General features: G+C 34.6%; 1 protein-coding gene across 1 annotated transcript in view; it reads right to left on the reverse strand.

Annotated features, from left to right (window-relative positions):
* Positions 1 to 22,414, reverse strand: part of LOC138712648 (uncharacterized) — a 91,036-nt gene that overhangs the window by 20,697 nt on the left and 47,925 nt on the right. The window contains exons 9-12 of the mRNA XM_069844614.1: positions 17,552 to 17,715; positions 14,986 to 15,075; positions 12,673 to 12,867; positions 1 to 8,742 (exon numbers count right to left, since the gene is read on the reverse strand). The exon at positions 1 to 8,742 is cut by the window's left edge and continues 20,697 nt beyond it. Of these exons, the coding sequence (XP_069700715.1) occupies positions 8,592 to 8,742; positions 12,673 to 12,867; positions 14,986 to 15,075; positions 17,552 to 17,715 (600 nt within the window). The 3' untranslated portion in view covers positions 1 to 8,591. The remainder of the gene's footprint in view (positions 8,743 to 12,672; positions 12,868 to 14,985; positions 15,076 to 17,551; positions 17,716 to 22,414) is intronic.

Consider the following 22,414-nt stretch of genomic DNA (forward strand, 5'->3'; position numbering starts at 1 on the left):
AAAAGCACCTGAGCAGAAAGTGTTTCTGATTAATAAATTAGGCTATAGAACAATAATTGTGATATATTCTACACAAGAAATGTAAATATCTCTCGTATAATAAGTTAAATTCAATATAACTGTGATACAATATCAAGAACCTTACAAAGAGAAGAGAAAAAACAAAACTGAAATTGCGTACTGATATCACTGGTAGAGTTATTAAAAAAACAGTTGAGATCACAATATTTCTTTTCAAATGTTTCATTTGAGTTGCTTTGACGACATTTACTCCGAAATACAACAAACAGATGAAAACCACAACAAACAGATGAAAACCAATCTGGTGTGGCAATTCAGGTCTACCAACTCTCCCAATCATAAAGCATCAGTATTCGAATCTCACATTCAGGGTTTTTTCCATGTGTCAACAAATTACTCTCGGATCAATTTTATGGGCTTAAATAGGAATAAATAAATATTTTACAATGAAAATCGTTGAATTTCAGTGAATTATGCCATGATTATTGAACATTCCATGAAGCCAAAGGGAAAGTTTGTTAACGCAATTTTATTTAAATATTCGTTGTTCACAATAATGCATCTGAAAAGTGAAAACTGTGTATCACTGAACCGACCTGATACTATAATTCATACAAAAATTATTAATATTAATATTAAAGGAGAAAAATTCGCTCCGGCACCAGGGATCGAACATGGGTCCTTGGTTCTACGTACCAAGCGCTCTCACCATTGAACTATGCCGAAGTCCAATCCTCAGCACCGGATCGAACTCCCCTCCTAGTGTTTTTCCCTTTGTGGCCTGACTCCAAGTTGGGCATGTATGTAGGACCAAAAAAATAATAATCTTTAGTATATTAAAAAAATATATTATTTATTTAATGATGCTCACAACTGCAGAGGTTATCAGCATCGCCGGTGTGCTGGAATTTTGTCTTGCAAGAGTTCTTTTACATGCCAGCAAAGCTACTGACATGAGCCTGTCGCATTTAAACACATTTAAATGCCATCGATCTCGGCTGGAATCGAACCCGCAACCTTGAGCACAGAAGGCCAGCACTATACCAACTACGCTACCGAGGGCGACTACTTCATACATGATTATGATATAAGATGTATATGCACAGACCTGAAGTATATTATAATATACCTGCATTTGTGCCCTAACTGTAACCTGCAGAATTTTTTCAATATTTTTTCTCATATCAGTGACTTTTTTCGAAGTGTAGAATTATTATTATTATTATTATTATTTATTTTTTATTTTATTGTGCTTCCTCAAATTAGAGGCTGCCATTAGACAAAGCATACAAAACAATATAAATGATGAAAGATAACAGAGTAAGAAAAAAAGTAAACAAGTACACAAACAAACAAACAAACAAACAAACAAACAATGGCAATTTACAGAATAAAAAAGTTACAATTACAGAAGCAATGAAAGCTAATAAGAGAAAGAAAAAAGATATAATGTTGCGTTAGTTTTTCAGTACACTGAATTAGACTCCATATAGGTGGTTTCGTATTATTACTATTACTATTATTATTATTATTATTATTATTATTATTATTATTATTATTATCATCATCATCATCATCATCATCATCATCATCATCATCATAGGATTAACTGATTTTGTTAATATGTAGATTACAAGGATAGAATAAATCTCTACATTTATAAGCAAAGTTACAATAAACAAGTACTATTATTATTATTATTATTATTATTATTATTATTATTATTATTATGCCCGCCGAGTTAGCATGTCTGCCTCCAGACTAGGCAGCCCGGGTTCAATTCCCGGCGGGGACATATATTTCTTGTAAAATTTCTACCTCGGGACTAGGAGAGATGGCACTGCATAACTTCTAATCACTAAACTGTGCACCAAAATGCCTGGGTTAAATCCCAAATCTCTCCGCAGTGCATATGTCACAGTTGATGGTCAGTTGTCTGTCGGATGGGGACATTAAGCCTGGAGGTCCCCTTGGTGCTATTCGACAGGAGTAGGCTATGTGCTGGCATAGGGTTTCCCCTTCTCCCTTCCTCACCTTCATCATCATCCTCATCCATTCCCTACACTACACTTACACGAACACTTAACACACACTCGCTCCTTCTCTTGTGAACCAGGCCGTTTGTCCTCTGATTATGCACACTGTCTCCTTTCTGGGACTTAATAAAGTATCTGTGTGACAAAACTTTTTTCTAAGACTCTACATATGTTGTTGTTGTTTTCTAATGCCAGGCATTCGACAATAAAGTCATTTGACTTCTTGCTGCAAAAGGGTATCTGTCGGATACAGGGGGGAGAGCCATTAATCCTTCCCATTGAAGGCTTTAAGGAACCAACCTGGACAAATACCCAACGTCCATCCCTACCTTCCCGTGGTGCAGCTGTTAGTAAGCATAATTTTACAAGGGAGGGGCTACTCATCAATTAGCACTGGTCAGCTTGATGAGTTAATGACTGAATTTGGTATAATTTTCCTCTATCCAATACCTAATTCCCTCTTTACCCTTTCCTATCCAGTCCTCTGACTGAACTCTTACTTTATTCGACCCCGACGGCATTAGAGCATTTGAGGCCTAGGGGTTCATTTCCCTTTCCTTCCTCCTCTTTCTACTTTTCTGTTCCTAGTGCTGACCTGCTATGGCACTAAAATCGTCCTCCAGTGGCTTAAGGAGGGAAAGCTGGTGATCAACAAGATCTCCCAGCTAGGTCCAATGGACCCGTCGACCAACAGCAGGTGTGGTCCTCCAGACATTCTGGGGGTTGTGTGTGGATGAAGTAGCCACCAAAATGTTAAAATATGGTGTTCACTTAAATTGGCTACAACTTGCCATTTGACTCTACATATGTAATATTCAATTGAAGCATTGGACCAAATAATGGTCTACATTACAATTTTTCAAAATCAACATTTTAGTCGAATAATGCTCTATATAGTCTCACACAGCTGTCATAAAAATTGTTTTTCAATATCTATATCAGAGACGCTTCTACACGAATTACAACCATGACTTTCTTGGTTGGAATAACGGTCTTTGTTCCTCCTGCACAGTTAGCAGATTGTAACATACACCGTTATTCAGTCCAACGCTTCAATTGTCTGCCTCAAAATCACCAATCAGCATGAGATCACTCTCTTTCAATTTCAGGAGAGAGCTATAATCTTTTCGCTGTAAGAAAAATCCTAATGTAAACAATAGCACGTGACTGAAGTGAGGCTTCATTGGCCACTGTTTGGCGCCATAGATTCTCAGTATGTGTTCCCGCCTACTGTTGTACATCCTGTTTCATGTTAAACACTTCCCGTTACTCGTCAAGTAGGCCTAACCTCACTACTATGCATTCGTTTGCTTAGGAAACATTTATTTTATAATTACTACAATTCAATTATTTTTAAGTCTTATGTTTTCACAATGTACAGTTGAGGATGCAGAAGCCATACTTCAGTACCACGTGCTTACGCGAAAAACTACGAGCTCAAGTGACGCCAGCTTGTTACATGAACAGACTACCTCGGTATTACTGTTGGTATTCATCCGCGTTCGTAGTACATAACAAAATATAAAAGTAGCTTTATTTTACACAGCGTTTTACACATGAGTGAAGTTAAATGTTTCATCGTATTTAACAACTAGAATTCAATTTTTTATTTTCAAATAATACAAGATTGTGGTTTCCAAATACGAACTATATTTTCCTGCGTCATGTGAGTGTTTCGACTGGGAGCCAATCACGGGTATGAGAGCAACGTGCTTATGTTTACATTAGGATTTTTCTTACAGCGAAAACAGTATAGAATATTTGTATATTTACAATGTCTTTGTATATTTTTGCAGCAAAAAATTATTATTATTATTATTATTATTATTATTATTATTATTATTATCCATCCGGCTGCTATGAATCATGTTATTTCAACTGATTTGTTTTAATGCTTTTCCAGTATTCTCGCATTTGTGCCCTATGTGTTTCTTTTCTTTCTTCAGTCCACATGCTACCTGTTTTCAGTTTAGATTTTTCCTGGAAGCTTTGAAGTGTTCAAGTTTCTTCTTAAGGGTTCGTGTTCTTGGATGTCCTGCTGAGTAATCCCCACCTCTTTGACCCAACTTCCTTTAGTTTTCTTACTCAAAAAGAAATCAAAGATCCTGTTAGTTAACCTCTCTGCACTCGTTCGGGCCATATGACCATAGAAAGTGATCCTTCTTCTGATTTATCAGTTATCTTTTCCATGTGTGTGTACAGTTCATGGTTATGTCATCTTCTATGTTCACCATTTTCTTTAATCGGCCCAAAATCTCCCTCAGGATTTTCTTTCCTTTCTTTCTTCATTATTATTATTATTATTATTATTATTATTATTATTATTATTACTACTACAGTAGAACCCCGATTATCCGTCAACCAATTGATGGATTATTCGACTGTCTTTCTCTTGCCTCCTCCTTTCTTTTCACATACTCTTTCTCTCTCTCTTTTTTTTTTTGCTACAGAAATATATGAAGTAGGTACTGCATATTATATTAGCAAGTTTTTCTAGACGTGTTATTACAAACACAGTATGGTCTACTGTTCCAGTTGTATTTCATAGATCCTATACCATATATATGAATTATTTTTCACGGGTATGAAAAGAAATCGTGTTGTGCTAAGTATCGAAAAATGTGCAAATCATTAAATGGTTTGGGGAAAGAGAAACTATGGTCCATCTCGTATCAGAATACCAGAGTTACAGCTGTGTGCAATTTAATATAAAATAAGGATAAGTGTATAAAGTATGTAAGTCTTCAATATGAGACCTCCACTATTCCTATCTTTCCATAAACAGCCATTACAATGAATTTCCCTGCCCCTTAAAAACTCGTTGTTGACAACCTGACTTAAATTAGTGAACTTCTGATCCTCTACCTACCGTGTTAAATACAACATCATGAAAGAAAATACGAAAGTGTAAGTATTATTTACTAAATTTGCGAAAATCTTTTATGGTATGGATTATCCGATTTTTTCGATTAACAGTTCAGCCCACTCCCCTGATTACCACGGATAATAAGCATTCTACTGCATTATTATTATTAAAATTTATTTAAAGAGGAAACACTTCTAGATTTTTTATTGATTTCTCACACATAGTATTGGAGCCATTTTGTATGAAATGATACCACCACTCTTGCTTGTAAATAGTCAATTCACTGATAGCCAGGACTGAACAATTCCCAGGTGCCCTGTTGCCATGACGACAAAAAAAAAATTGACTTGACTACTCAACTAGGTAATTTACTACTTAATTTTCATTTTAACATATTATGAAAGTTGTTATTATTAAGTGATACAAAAATGTTAAAAGTGTGTAATCAAGATGTATAAAAAAACTGAATTTGGTGCCTAAATTATTCAATTAGTGATTGCTAAAATTCCATTCTAATATTAATCCAATGTAACATTTATTTATTAAGTCTTCAAAACATTATCGCCACTAATAATTAAGTATATAATTAATACAAAATTATTTTGCTGACCTTTTACGGATATCAGTGATAAAAATTAGTCCTTCATAGGAACCTACACACTATTTTATGTTTCATAGGAGTAAAGGTGTATACCTGGTAAATCTTTATATTATTTGTACATTTCACAACGTAAAATTATGTATAGCAGTGCACTGTTAATTGTATTTTTGTTGGTAGAACAACTGTCTATGAACTGAAGGTTCTGGGTTCAATGTCAGATGATGGCAGAACTTTTCTTATTGCCAAAACTTTCAAAACAACCCTGGATTCAACACATCTGCTGTCAAATTGAGTACTGAGTCTTCCCCAGTTGTAAAACAATCAAAGCTATCACACCACATCATTCTAGTGCCAAGATCATGACAGCATGTGCTTCTACTTTCATGCAAATTCATGGCATGATACCTTTACAGTAGTGCATTATGTTGTAGTCTGTTTGTCCCTTCATTTTCCTGTACCGGTACCCATTGTTTGTCAATCTACAGATTATCTTATGATATCCTAAGAATAAGCTATAACGCAGGAATATGTCCCATGACAGCTGTGTTATATAGTCCGGGTCAGCTTACTTCATACCCTAAGAGTGAAACCTAACCATTTTTCCCCCATTACTACATATGCTAGTGGATTGTGGTGATTTTCTAGTTTGCAGGTTGAATTTTCTTTTGCCAACTTCGTTTCGAATTTCAATACTGACAAATACTACAAATGGTAGTGATTTTGTAACTAGTATCTTGGCAGCTGAGACAAATATCAACAATATTTGTCGGTACTGGAGTTCCATGAAATTGAAATTGTACTAGATTTCTGATCCTGTTACTGGAAGCTAGTGAAATTTGAACATATTAATAATTAATTAATATCAGTATTAATATTAATGCATAAGAGTTATTTTATGTGTTATAATTCAAACTATAGTCAGGTAAATTTTCGGAGTTAGTACTAATAATTTCATGTGGTCAAACAAAATACATTTTTAGGTTAGGTCTCGTCAGTCAATTGTTTAGTCAAACCAAAGAATTTCGTATTGCCAGACAAAATAATTGGCATTTTGATCCCTTTCTCAGATAGTTTGCCAACGAAAGTATGTTACAAATTATTGAATTATTTAGAATAACTTTCCAACATAAAGTATGGTAAGTAAATAAGTCATTTAGTACGAAGGATCGTGTGATATCTGGTAACAGTTGGCAACACTGACAAGACGGCAATATTTGCTGTATAGGAACTGTTCTTATGTGACCCTCACTATAACAGGCTTCTAGTATATTTCACTTGAACTATGATGTTTTTGGGTTATATTTGCCTCTCACGATATTACATAATGTTTCATTAAGGTACAAGGTAAACGCAAAGAACAATTATGCTGTTATGTTTATGATTAAGTCTGATTGTGAACAGAAATTACTGAAAGACCCACTACATAATAATAACCTCCACATGCATCAAACAAAGCTATGAAAAATTTATATCATATTAAAAGTAAAATCTGAAAGTCTTTTCTCTCATGTTGTTTTGGATATATTTATGTTGGAGTATTAATCGATTAAAATTCAAACCATGCAATTTTCAGGTTAAACTTGCTCCAACTTGACCAGGTTTAATTTTCATCATGGCAGACAGTCATGTAAAAACCTTGTGTATATGCGAGAAACTATACTGATAGCTCGTATGTTCCACGTTATATACAGGGTGATTCACTGCGACTTACGGAGCATATTCCCAAAGACATTTTAAGCAAAAAAAATGTCACATGAACATGGATCCTATTGTCAATATTTTCAGAGTAACACTAATTTAAAGTTGTTAAAAAATGAATTTTTACTTTATTTTTAAGGGTAAAAGAATATTACAAAAAAAGGAATGAACTATTCAGAAGTATAATTTCTTTAATTGGTTAGTATTTTGAAGCTAAAAATGTGTAGTTGCTTTCAATTTAATTTTTACTTGAATTTACTGATCTGCCAACATCGTACATTATATACTTATATATAGAACTCATGTTACAATACCTTATTACATCTGTTTATTAATACTGTTAAAAGTTAAAATATTGATAACATATAAAAAAATATCAATTCTATAGTTCATACAAATTTTTTTTTTTCAATTTTAAACTACAAAATTACATTTTTCTTACGCATTTATCACAACAAATATTGTTACAAATCATGTCACTCTTGTAAGCTCTAAAATAAAGACTGTACATTAGGATGAAAAATTCAAGTGTAAAGAATCAAGTTGCTAGCAGTCGTGTGATCTGTAGCAATTGTTGTGAAAAGTATGTAAAAATAATGTAATTTTTAGTTAAAAATTGGGAGAAAAAAACTCTACAAAGCAACTAAGGAATTAACAACACATTTTTAGCTTCAGAATAATAGCTAATTAAAGAAAGTATACTTTTGAATAGTTCATTCTCTATTTGTAATATTCTTTTACCCTTAAAACTAAAGAAAAAGTATTTTACAAACTTCAAATTACTGTAACTCTGAAAATAATGAGACTAGAACCCATGTTTGTATGATAGTTTTTGCTCAGAATGTCTCCAGAAATAAGTTCCGTAAGTGGCAGTAACTCCTGTAAATCACCCTGTATATATGATTCTCTCATTATGAAGCGAAATTACAGAAAGATCTACTAAATGAATCACATCTCTCACATACATCAAACAAAAACTCAAAATAATTGTACATCATTTTAAAATGGATATCTGGAAATACTTTCAACATTTGGAATTTGGCCAATATGTTGTAGTATCAATTCCTTAAACTTTGATTATATAATTTTTGCGTTACATTTCTTCTAGCCTGCGCTTAAATAATTTTCATCACTGCAGAAAGGGGTGTACAAAGTCTCACAATAATCTGAAACTACTTGTAGGAGAATCATAGTAATTAAGGCCAGCACTGAATGTAATCTGCTCTACCCACTGTCCCCACTGATACCTTGACGAACCTGAATGCCATACCTTCTGTGGCACTAATACATCCTTGAGGAGCCATGCGGGTGATGTCAGTCAACTGTCATTGCACTCACCACTTCAGTCTTGTTTCAGTCTCACTGTGGGCTACACCGTCTTCTGCCACGGCTTCCTGTCGATGCCTTTGTTCTCCGGGAGGTGCTTATAGCGACATTTATTGCCAAATGCACATCCTGTAGTCCTCCAGAAATGACATTCATCTCCGTTCACTGGACCTGTTAGCTTTGTCTGGCTGGCACTGCAACACATAACACATCTTCAACAATTCAATTCAATTTCATCACTGATTAACTGCTAAGGTATCATCGACTCTAGAAATGTCAGATTTCTTCAAAATGTCGGTAAGTAATGTGTTTGCGTCATCTGGAAGCTCATTTCTTCTAGTTCTATATTAATATTTATTCTTTTTAGCCTCATTTTTTTTACAGGGTGATTCAGACCACCCATAACAGTAATTTATTTCGGAAACTAATGCATGAAAATTTCCGACACAAAAATATTTATAATTAAACCACATGTGGACTTTCACTTGAGCTTGATTTCACCAATCAGCTCTAACAGGAAGTAGGGTCAGTGGCGTAGCACTTTAAAATTTCAAATGGGAGTTGGGGTCAAATAGGGTACCATTTGATAGAGCTCTTCAAAACAAACAACTTTCATACGAAACTTTTTATTAATTCCTACTCTGCCAGTCACTTGACCACGCCAAAGTATTAGGAGTCACTGACAGTGTTAGAAGAAGAGTACAGGTGTGTGCTGCTCAGATAGTTTGAAAATTTATAAAAAATTAATGGAATTGTCAAGCTTTTCAGTAGCATGTCAACATTAATTGTCTTGTTTACATTTTCGTCTTTTAACATTTCTCAATATTGATGACATTATCTTTTTGTACGTTTTCTCATTGAAAGAGTAGCAATTGATAAAAACGTTTCCTATGAAAGTTGTTTGTTTTGAAGAGCTCTATCAAACAGTACCATATTTGACCCGACTCCCATTTGAAATTTTAAAGTGATACGCCACTGACCCTACTTCCTGTTAGAGCTGATTGATGAAATCAAGCTCAAGTGAAAGTTCACATGTGGTTTAGTCCTAAATATGTTTTTCTCGAAAATTTTCATGCACTAGTTTCCGAAATAAATTACTGTTACAGGTGATCTGAATCACCCTATATTACAGAGAATGGATTTTGCTTCTACATTGACTGACACCATACTTCAATCCTTTTTCAATATTAAACTTGACTCTGATTGACTGGACGGTGTGACTTTTGGTGTTCCAAATAAGTACTTTAGTACAATTCTTGGCATCTCTCAGTGCAGTCCCTACCCGGAGATCCGATTGAGGGACTATTTTACCTCCGGAGAATTTTACACTGAGGGACTCCATGAAGGGAGTTATTTCAATGGATACCTAGTCATTGTGGTATACCTGGAAACGAGGAAGTCGATAACATTGCAAAACAGGCAACATATTTGCAACCAAGACCTCTTCAAGTGATATCTCTATCCAGTGCTTTTGCTTCAGTAAAGTCTCATTTTACAAACCTATGGATCAATAATTGGCTCTCTTCTGACAAAGGAAAAATTTTACAGTCTGTACAAAAGAAACCAAATGACCTGGAAATGTACAAAAACTTGCCCATACATGTTCAAATATTTTTAACAAAAGGGTATCTGTCGGATACAGGGGGGAGAGCCATTAATTCTTCCCATTGAAGGTTTTAAGGAACCAACCTGGACAAATACCCAATGTCCCATCCCTACCTTCCCGTGGTGCAGCTGTTAGTAAGCTAAAGGGAGGGGCTACTCATCAATTAGCACTGGTCAGCTTGATGAGTTAATGACTGAATTTGGTATAATTTTCCTCTATTCAATACCTAACTCCCTCTTTACCCTTTCCTATCCAATCCTCTGACTGAACTCTTACTTTCTTCGACCCCGATGGCATTAGAGCATTCGAGGCCTAGGGGTTCATTTCCCTTTCCTTCCTCCTCTTTCTACTTTTCTGTTCCTAGTGCTGACCTCTATGGCACTAAAATCGTCCTCCAGTGGCTTAAGGAGGGAAAGCTGGTGATCAACAAGATCTCCCAGCTAGGTCCAATGGACCCGTCGACCAACAGCAGGTGTGGTCCTCCAGACATTCTGGGGGTTGTGTGTGAATGAAGTAGCCACCAAAACGTTAAAATATGGTCTTCACTTAAATTGGCTACAACTTGCCATTTTCACAATATATCAGTCCCCTAACTGCCCATTGTGCAACTCAAATCAAGAAATGGATTCGGAACACCTCAAAATCTGTGCTTCAGTGGCTGACCATGATAATATCTTTGAAAAATATTGGGGTGCAAGAGGTCAAATGACTTTATTGTCAAACGCCTGGCATTAGAAAACAACAACAACAACGACATTTTTAACAAGAGCCAGAACAGGTCACATTGTCACTCAATTGTACCTACATCGATTTCACATTTCTGATACTCCTACTTGTCTGTGGTGTAATAATCATGATGAAGATCTGGAACACATTCTTCTATACTGTCCATCCATAAACCACAAAAGAAGTAAATTAAAATCATCAGTACCAGTTGCAGAAGACACAGCCCTGCAGTGTATATTGACTACACCCCACCTCTGGCTACTAGCAACAGGCATCTATAGTGAACACCGATCAAAATACCCCTCACTTCTCGTGAAAAACAACAACTGAATAGACTACAGTGGACTTTATGTTGTCAGCAAACAGCTGGATGCATTACGAAGACTGAACTGAATTCTACAGTTCTATATATAACTTGTACCCATTATCTCAAATAATTTCATAATTATTTGGGCATTTATAATATAAGCGCACTATACTATTTCTTACACCATCTTCAGTGACTGTTTTCTCCTATTTCACATTTTCCGACATAAGTTTCATATCCACGGTTCAAGAATTAAAACAGAAAATCAATACCCCAAATTTAAAAGAAAACTTACAAATTAAACCAAACCCTTTAACTCTATTAAATATAGAATATAATCTAAATTTAACAGGAGAAATACTGAAATCAGAAGTAAACATTGAAATAATGAAAGAATTGTCTTTAGAGACAATTAATATTAGGTACCCTCCACAAAACTGGCTTCATTTATACACTGACGGATGCTTGATCTCCAGAGAACAAAGTGCCGGTGCAGGTGTTACGTGCTGTCTCTTCTCACTTTATAGATCTCTTGGATATGGAACAACAAGTTTTGATGGAGAAATCATTGCAATAAGTGAAAGACTCAGGAATCTTCTATGCCACATCAATAAATTTAGGAATGCAGTTATATTGTCAGACTCCAAAGCAGCTATTCTATCAATAGTCTCTAAACACACACCTTCATCTCAAACAGCAGAAATAACTAAAATGCTCTCTCAATTAATATCACTCAATAAAAGAATTGTATTCCAATGGATACCATCCCATTGTGGAATCCTGGGAAACGAGAATGCGGATGCTTTAGCAAAGAAGGGCAGCACTGCTACTTACAGACCTGTTACTAAATCTACGTATTACTCTGTGAAAAGATTTATTAAATATACATACTTAGACTTAAACAAACAAAATTTGGTAACACAATCTCAAGGGAAAAAATGGAACTCTCTGCATCATAATCCACAGTTAATTCCCGATTTACCACGAAAATCGTCTGTAGCTGCATTTAGATTGGCAACAGGCCATGATTGTTTGGCCAAACACCTGCATAGAATTGGAATATATCAGTCCGCTAACTGCCCATTGTGCAACTCAAACCAAGAAATGGATTCGGAACACCTCAAAATCTGTGCTTCAGTCGCTGGTCATGATAATATCTTTGAAAAATATTGGAGTGCAAGAGGTGAAATGACTTTATTGTCAAACGCCTGGCATTAGAAAACAACAACAACATTTTCCGACATTTATTATCCTTTCGGACAAAAAGTAGACTTCCAATTGGACAAAAGACTTCACTGAGGTACCAAATTGAAGCTTAAACATGTGGCTATGTTGTAAACTAGAATTATTACTATTTTAGCTTTCAGTATTTGAAAGTCCTCATTCTACTTGTAGACTCTTCTGTCTCCATACTGTTCACTCTTACACGAGCTGAATCTCAGAGAGTATCGAACATATACCAACTCTGTCCAGCATGTTACTCACCCTGGAGGCACCGTCTTTTTAAGCACTATTTGCTCAGGAACTGGGTTGTTGGGGTAGCGGATCAGGAGGCGTTCTCCCCCCATGTCCTTGCCTTGCAGATGCTTCATGGCTGGACCAGGTGCTGACTTGTCCCGGAAGTTGATGAATGCACAGAACTTCTCTGGCAAGAGCCGTACACTCAACACCACACCAAACCTGTCCAATGGGCAGAGCTGGTTAGTATCATATTTTATCTGACAAACACATCAAATTAGGTAGATTACTTTTAAAATTTTAATTGCACAAACTTCTGATTCTCAAGTGATGTATCTTTGGAACAGATGCATTACAGGACCAACCCTGAGTATTCCATAGTATCGATTATATATTGTATATTTTCGATTATTATATCAAGTATGCCATCTTAACAATACTAAATACATAGTACTATAAACATGTGTAATTTAATGAAACCAACAATAATGATATTAAGCTCATATTAGTCACCTCTGTTATACAATATATTAAATTTTATTCAAAATAAAGTTGAAGAAACAAACCAAAGCCAAACTTTAAACACAGTAACATTAAACTTTCAAACAATACAACATTGGGATTAATACAACAGTGAAATTGAGTTCATATTAGTCAGCTTTATAATATATTATAAAATACTAATTCTACTCAATGTATACTGCATTTTTAGTCCAGGGAAAATACTAGTCTTTCACAAAAACACATTTTTACTAGTATTCCCTGGACCAAAGAATTAAAAACAAAATTGGTGTAAAATTAGCATTTTACCAAGGACTTCACTGGAGATGTTCCGTTTCATCTTCTCCGTTATCCGAGTGATTTCACAAAGTGCTACGCTACGGCGTTATATTACCGGTCGTTCTGTATGGTTGTGAAACTTGGACTCTCACTCTGAGAGAGGAACATAGGTTAAGGGTATTTGAGAATAAGGTGCTTAGGAAAATATTTGGGGCTAAGAGGGATGAAGTTACAGGAGAATGGAGAAAGTTACACAACACAGAACTGCACGCATTGTATTCTTCATCTGACATAATTAGGAACATTAAATCCAGACGTTTGAGATGGACAGGGCATGTAGCACATATGGGCGAATCCAGAAATGCATATAGAGTGTTAGTTTGGGAGGCCGGAGGGAAAAAGACCTTTGGGGAGGCCGAGACGTAGATGGGAGGATAATATTAAAATGGATTTGAGGGAGGAGGGATATGATGATAGAGACTGGATTAATCTTGCACAGGATAGGGACCGATGGCGGGCTTATGTGAGGGCGGTAATGAATCTTCAGGTTCTTTAAAGCCATTTGTAAGTAAGTAAGACAGTTTATTGTAAAAGAGAATAATTTCTTTTATTAAGTAAAAATTAAACCTATTCTACGCAGTAAGAAAATGCTTAATAAGTTTGCTTTTGAACGCTACTAAATTCCGACAGTCTCTGATGTCACTGGGTAGGGTATTCCACAAGCGCGAGAGCGAGATTGTGTATGATGATGAATACGATGATGTCTGATGTGTTGGTATGGCTAGTATGCGGCTATTTTGCGTGCGTGTGAAGAGATTATGATATGATGACAGGTAACTGAAACGGGAGGCAAGGTAGGTAGGTGTAGAGGTGTGAAGGACTTGGAAAAGGAGAACAAGAGAACGAAAAGTTCTACGTTCGTTAAGCCGTAGCCAGTTCAGAGTTTGGAAGGATGGGGTAATGTGGTCAGCGCGACGGACATCGCAGACGAAGCGAACACAAGAATTATGAACACGTTGTAATCTTTGCAACTGGTTGACATTGAGGTCAGTCGGTAGAAAATTACAATAATCGAAGTGGGGCATTACTAATGTTTCCACTAGTATTTTCTTCAGTGATAGCTGAAGGAATTTTCGAATGCTGTTTAAGGAATGTAGTATGGAAAGCACTTTTTTGGTAATATGGGTTACTTGGTTATTCCAGTTTAAATGCGTATCAAAGTAAACTCCAAGGTTTTTAACACAGGAAGCAAAAGTTGTTAATCAACAGTTAAAACCATTGTTAGTTTCTCTAAGAAGTTAAGGCCAGGACAACATTTTATAAGAATTATAAGGTGTCCCTAAACTTTCTAGCAACACTGTATAATAGTATAAAAAACTCGTTACATAAATTTCGAATCTGTGGCAATAAAGAACTATGCAATTCAGATTATATGCTTTGTAGTAATAGTATTCAGAAGCAGACTTCCAATATGGACACTGGTTGTGAAAGACTTCAATGTACGAATGTTAGCAAGCCATGGAAGTATGCATTAAAGTACGTATAAAAATCAATACATACCTTGAGAACAGTTCTATGAGTTGTTTTTCTGAAACATTCTGTGTAATGTTCCCAACCCAGAGAGATAAATGGCCTTCGGGATTTGAGGGACTGAAAAGAAGAAAAACAATTAAACGATTAGAGACATTTAAAGTAAAACAGTCAGAAGCAATGTTCCGTCTAAACTGTGCACAAACTTGGGAGAAAAAAACTGTGAAGTTCTAAATTTATCTTGTGAAAATTTTACTAAATCGACTTAACTCATTCTTCCTATCAGTCATTCCAGACAAACTGGGTATTCCAATGAAAAGCTTTTTTAGAAATATTTATTATTAGTGTAAGACATACGAAATGGAAATATAAAAGTTGGAAATTTATCCTTTGAAGAGATGGAAAAATTCAAATATCTTGGAGCAACAGTAACAAATATAAATGATACTCAGGAGGAAATTAAACGCAGAATAAATATGGGAAATGCCTGTTATTATTCAGTTGAGAAGCTTTTATCATCCAGTCTGCTGTCAAAAAATCTGAAAGTTCGAATTTATAAAACAGTTATATTATCGGTTGTTCTATATGGTTTTGAAACTTGGACTGTCACTTTGAGAGAAGAACAGAGGCTAAGAGTGTTTGAGAATAAGGCGCTTAGGAAAATATTTGGGGCTAAGAGGGATGAAGTTACAGGAGAACGGAGAAAGTTACACAACACAGAACTGCACGCATTGTATTCTTCACCTGACATAATTAGGAACATTAAATCCAGACGTTTGAGATGGGCAGGGCATGTAGCACGTGTGGGTGAATCCAGAAATGCATATAGAGTGTTAGTTGGGAGGACAGAGGGAAAAAAACATTTGGGGGAGCCGAGACGTAGATGGGAAGATAATATTAAAATGGATTTGAGGGAGGTGGGATATGATGGTAGAGACTGGATTAATCTTGCTCAGGATAGGGACCGATGGCGGGCTTATGTGAGGGCGGCAATGAACCTCCGGGTTCCTTAAAAGCCAGTAAGTAAGACATAGATAAGGCTCTAAATTTAAACACTCTAATGTTTTATTTTCAAAAGGAAAATATTTTACAGTTTCATAGGCATTGAATCTAAGTGGTCTTGGATAGGTAATAAGTATCTACTTTTTGTTTTCCAAAGTTTGAAGCACTTACTCATAGAGAAATCATGTATGTTTTTCAAGAAGCTACTGTTGAAGAAATATTTTGAGAGGTTGCACTGTTAATGCCAGAGCTCCAGGATCAAGGAACTTTTTACTCTGTACTATATTCTTTCTGCCATTTATTTTAAGTAGATTGGGTTAATAACAATTAGCACTCTTACAGTTCAAGCGAATATTCTGACTTAGAAATGTCACAGTTGTTTTGAAACTGGAAAAATGGAAGATATTAACTCATCTGTAACATCCGTGACATGAAGAAACAGCTATAAAATATTTACCGATTATGTTTTTGTAAACTAATTGGATGCCATGAGATTTGCATGAGTTCACATGGACACTATGAGAATGAATCTCTTTTTGCTTGAGGCAGAGACCTGACTTTTACACTTTTTGTTAGTAAGGTGTGAAGTGAGTTCACAAATCTTGTAACATCCATGACGGAACATTTTCAAACAGTCACAGATATTAACTGTCATAAATATATATATATACAACCTAGTCCTTTACACTCAACAAAATATAGACAATTACTCATTAATAGCCAATATACATGATCATGAAATTAGAAATAGTGAACAAATTAATATTCCATACTGTAGATTACATAAAACTAGTACAAATTTTTCTGTCATGGGGATGAAATTATATAATAAGCTTCCCAGTCAATATTATAAGTTACCAACCAATAGTTTCAAAGCTAGATTTTATAATTGGCTTTTAATTAATCCTTTCTACTCTGTAGATGAGTTTCTTAACATAAATTCATACGAAATTGTTTTTAATAAATAAAGTTATTTAGATTAGTTACAATTATTACATAAGAGTGAAGTGTTTTCATTAATTTTAGAGTTTCAAAATGTTTTGTGTTTTCAATCTAATTACTGTTTTCAATTATATGTGTATTTTCAAATATATGTTTTTTTTTTTTTTTGTGACGAAGCCTATCACTGTTTGTTTAATGGCTTAATAAATTGAATTGAATTGAATTTATTTTCTGCAATAATAATACATTTTATTCAAACAATATTTTTTCTGTAAAATGATAATGATCTTCTACATTGATTCTAATAATAAAAGTTGACAAAAGTCATTTCACTTCCGAAATATAGAGTTTGAAAATAGTAAAAATGTAACATCCGTGACAACTGAATGGCTGCCATATAATCTTCAAATGCTATTTCAGATGTTATTAAATGTCATTTTAGTTATGTTTTTCTCACCTGTATTTTTTTCTACAAACCTCCATAAAAATGTATAAATGACATTTTAGTGTATAACAGCATTATACTGGGAAGTCCAACAACAAATGACAGTAAAGATCTAAGGATTGAATTACTACTATATCATTAAGGAACATTCGACGCTGATATAAGTGTGAATCACACATTGAGCAGGTACGATGCATCATGACTTACTCCATTTTGTTTGTTTTCCCTGCTGCTTGAGAATTCTGTGCCGTGCGGGGTGCAGCCGCTGCAGAGGACACAAAGTTGTCCACCTCGTCGTCTGAGTAGTAGATCTCACTGTTATTGGTAAACGGAGTGACTGGGATTTCAGCTGTCAGCACCTCCACAGCTGCCTGCAATGTAAACCACACTCAGATGTGCACTTACTCTTTGCTTAGTACGTGTTATTACTTGATATCTACCTGAGTATTACAAACGGAACTGTAAATAATTGGTTCTGAATTAAGAAAACTAATTATTGTTAATATCATTAACACACATCAAAAAATTTGGGAAATGTTACAAAAAAAAAGCAGTTAATATGATCTGTGTAGTATTACCCGTGATGTAATAGGAAGCCAAGATGGCGTGTGTGTCTAATTTCTATCACAGTCACCGTGAAAGCCTAAAAATTCATATAACAACTGAATGGCTGCCTAGAATAACGTTATAAGTCACTTTCTACAGATTGTCAGGAAATTAAAATATGTTTATTCCATACCAACATTGTTAAATATCACAAAATATGACAGTGTGAGGTCTGTATTAATATTCCCATAAGTATTCACACCATTTATATACAGGGTGTATCTAAATTGGTGTCAAATATTTCGGGGACGTGTTCCTAACACCAAAACATTACAAAAAGTTCATATGAACATTGGTCTCAAAATAATTTATTTCAGAGTTACAAGACAAAATTTAATGTTACAAAAATAGCTCGAAGTGGCTTCCTTCTGCTTCAATGTGTCCCCTAAACCTGCGTTACATGCTCTGGCGTGCTCTGTTGAAAATTCCTGGAGTGTTTCGTATTTCGTGAAATCCAGTTTGGATACGCTCTCAGAATATCAACATTAAGTACAGGAAGCGCATAAACCAGGGACTTTAAATGTCCCCAGACGAAGAAATCCATTAGATTCAAATCAGGCGATCGAGCAGGCCATGCAATGAATTCCCTTCGACCAACACATCTTTGGGGAAATCGATCATTAAAAAAATTACGAACTATCAGACTGAAATGAGCTGGAGCAGCATCGTGTTAAAACACATTCATTGGATGACGTCCAGAAGCACATCTTCAATTAAATGATGCAAATCATTTCGTTCTGTTCGCTCACAGAATACATTTTCTTCTGATTTCTTTGCTCAACAAAATACAAACAAACAAAAAACCATCAAACAATCAGTGGTCAATGAAGGGACAAATCCTTTAATAACTCCCTAAAGAATGGTTTTCAGACCCATGGTCTTATTAACTTTTTTAATTGTTTTGATGTTAGGAACACGTCCCCAAAATATTTGACACCAATTTAGATATACCCTGTATATGTATTGCCTTCATCTTCCAAATGACACAACTTTTATAACATTTACAGTAGAAAAACGTTGTATGTCAATCCAGAAGAACAACGTTGTAAAGCAAAGAAACTTAAATACTGTCCATATTTCCTGGTAAATTCTTTATGGTTGTTACATTTGAGTACATTAAATAATAATAATAATAATAATAATAATAATAATAATAATAATAATTTATTTATTTATTTTTATTTATTTATTTAATGTGCTGTACAACAGCCAGTGGCCAATTACAGTTCAGCACAAATATAACAAAAACATAAAACAAAAATAATTATTACACATAAATATAATTACAATTAATTACAGTAATGACGATGAATGGATAACTAAGAATACTATGAGAGAATGTTGAGTATAATGCCTAAAAGAATACATAAATGATAAATCGTTGCCAAGAGCAAACTAAGTCTATACATTGAAGGGATCGAATTCGCAGCCATGCATGTTGGCATTTTTAATGCATCTGGAGACTGGTGAAAGAAATTTCGAATTTCTAATATAGAAAAGTTTGTGGGCTCTCATATCTTTTGTTGGAATACGTAAGGTAATATTGTTTAAGAAAGAGTCACAGGATATATCACCTTTGAGGACTTTACATAAGAGCAGGTAATCTAGCTCATGGCGTCTAGCATATAGATTTTGACAATTAAAATATTCACATTTTCTCTCATAACTATACCCGGAATTAATGGGCAGAAATCTGAATGAACATAAGGATATAAATTTTCTTTGTATATTTTCTAATTTAGCCGAGTCCGTAGTTGTAATCGAGTTCCAAACTACAGATCATATTCGAGTTTCGATCGCACCAATATATAGTATAGCATTAAAAGAGAATCGGGCGTGGAAAAAGAATAAGTTATTGACCGTATTATTCCTAGCATTCTGATTGCATGATTGTAAATGTAATCAACGTGACTATGAAAATACAATTTACTGTCAAAGAATATTCCCAAATCTTTTACGCAATCCGTTCTGTTAATTAGTACATTATTTAGATAATAATTAAATTTCAGTGAAGAAGTTTTTCTAGAAAAGGTTATTACATTAGTTTTGGATACGTTAATTGTCATACCATTGTCTTCCGACCATTTAGTGACTGAATTAATGTCACATTGAAGTGATTGACAGTCAGTACTACTTTTGATTGTACGAAAAATTTTTAAATCGCCTGCAAATAATAAACAGTCAGAACTTATTCTTTTGCATATATCATCTATGAATATAATAAATAGGAGAGGTCCTAAAGTAGATCCCTGCGGGACTCCGCAATTTATATTATAAGAATAAGAGTGTATATTAAACAGTCTTACACATGAAACTCTATTACTTAAATAATTTTCGAACCACTTTACGTAGCTTACAGAAAGGCCAATATTTCCTAACTTATCAAGAAGGATATAGTGCGGAACTACATCAAAAGCTTTGCTGAAATCAAAATATATTGAATCAGTTTGTCCCTGCGTTTCAATTATTGGTACAATTTGATTTAGATATGTGACCAGGTTAGTGACAGTGGATTTAGTTTTAGTAAATCCATGTTTGAAGAATTGAGCTTGTTTTTCACATAAAACGATATATGTCTGTGAATAATGGTTTCAAAAATTTTTGAAAAGTTATTTAGGATCGAGATAGGTCTGACATCATTTCTTTTTCCGTTTTTAAATATAGGAATAATTGCAGCTTGTTTCCATAGTGAGGGAAATTCACCATTTTTCAAACTAATATTAAATATGTGGGCTAAAAGAGGAATAAATATATTAGAGCATCCTTTAATTATAAAATTTGGAATACCGTCAGTGCCAGTTGTTTTTGTTGGTTTAAGTTTTTTAATTGCTTTACGAACGTCATCATGTGTTACTTTAGGTATAGGTAATGAGTCTGTTATATTCGTAATAATGTTTTCATATGTATGGCTGTGTTTAGTCTGAACAGATTTGAAGTGATCAGCAAAAGCATTGACAATGTCTAACTGATCTGTGATGTGTTTATCGTTAAGAATTAATTCAGAGGGATAATTATCTGTCTTCCGAAATGATTCAACATATTTCCAAAACTTTTTTGGTTTCGTTTTAAGATTTTCATTAATATTTTGAAGCCATGATAATTTATCCGATTTAATTTTAGATTTCACAAGTTTTCTATAGTAGGAAAATGTTTGATAATAAAATTCAGTTTTGAATTTTTTATATTTTTTATGTGCATGGTCTTTCTTTCTAATAAGTTTACGTAAGGTGTTAGAAAACCATTGTGGATAACTAGACCTTTTGACTCGAGTGACAGGAACTGCCTGGGATATGACACTATTAACTACTGAACATAGTGAGCTAGCTGCATCGTTAACATCGACAGCTTGGTAAACACAGGACCAATCGTAATTATATAGACTCCAATATAAGTTCAAGTAATCGCCTTGAGAATAATTTGGGAAAGAATTTTGTTGATTCTGGGGAGAAAAATTTAGTGTGACTTCAAGAGTTATTGTTAAGGGAGGATGATAGTCATCCTGCAAGACTAGCGAGTGAGTGGCCAGATTGACCTCGGTCTCGGTTAAATTTGTAAATACAAGATCAAGTAAGTTTTTGTTATTAACTGTTGAATTTACTTGTTTCAATCCAAGAAAGCAAGAAGATGAAAATAACTCTTGAGCCTTAATTTTGGAGTAGTAATGGATGTTATTAGCACAACAACCAGATGACCAATTCATACCAGGAGTATTAAAATCGCCGAGAAAAACTACTCTATTATTGTGTGTATCGAGATGATTTTCAAGAAAATTTAGATAAGATTTTAGAAACTTTGGATCAGTATCAGGTGGAAAGTAATGATTACCAATTAACAAATTGAATCCGTCTTCCATAGGAATCTGAATCCATACACACTCGCTAATGAATTCTAAGTCATGTCTCCGGTATACTACAGGTATTTGATTGTTGACAGCTATTAAGACACCACCACCACGGGTTTTATTGGTATCCTCAAATTTTCTATCACCACGAAAAATGGTATAATAATTAGGGAATAAATTATTATACTCAACAAGCTCTTGAAGCTATGTTTCTGTCAAACAGATAATAGTGTCAGCATTACTAACAACATTTCCGAAAAATTCATCAATTTTAGTGTTTAATCCTCTGACGTTTTGATAATATATTTCAAGATGATTGCTTGAACTATACATCGTATATCAATGGTAAAACTAAGAGGCATTCCCGTTGGATCCCTCAGGTTCTCTAGCAGTAGAAGCATAGTGTTGCTCCGGTTTCAATTTACCATAGAAAGGTGCGATAAGACACCCGACTGGCCAGACACCAGTGTTGTTAATTAAGTGGAAATCTTTTTCCTCAACCGAGATATGGAAAGAGGAATAAGTTTCATATTTTGTCTTTAATTTGGTTACTACCAGAGAACTTAGCGTGAGTTGGTTCTTTAGAGAATCCTCAATACTTTTACCATTAACTTTCGGACTGA

The sequence above is a fragment of the Periplaneta americana genome, chromosome 2 (genome assembly GCF_040183065.1).
Source record: "Periplaneta americana isolate PAMFEO1 chromosome 2, P.americana_PAMFEO1_priV1, whole genome shotgun sequence".
NCBI lineage: Eukaryota > Metazoa > Arthropoda > Insecta > Blattodea > Blattidae > Periplaneta > Periplaneta americana.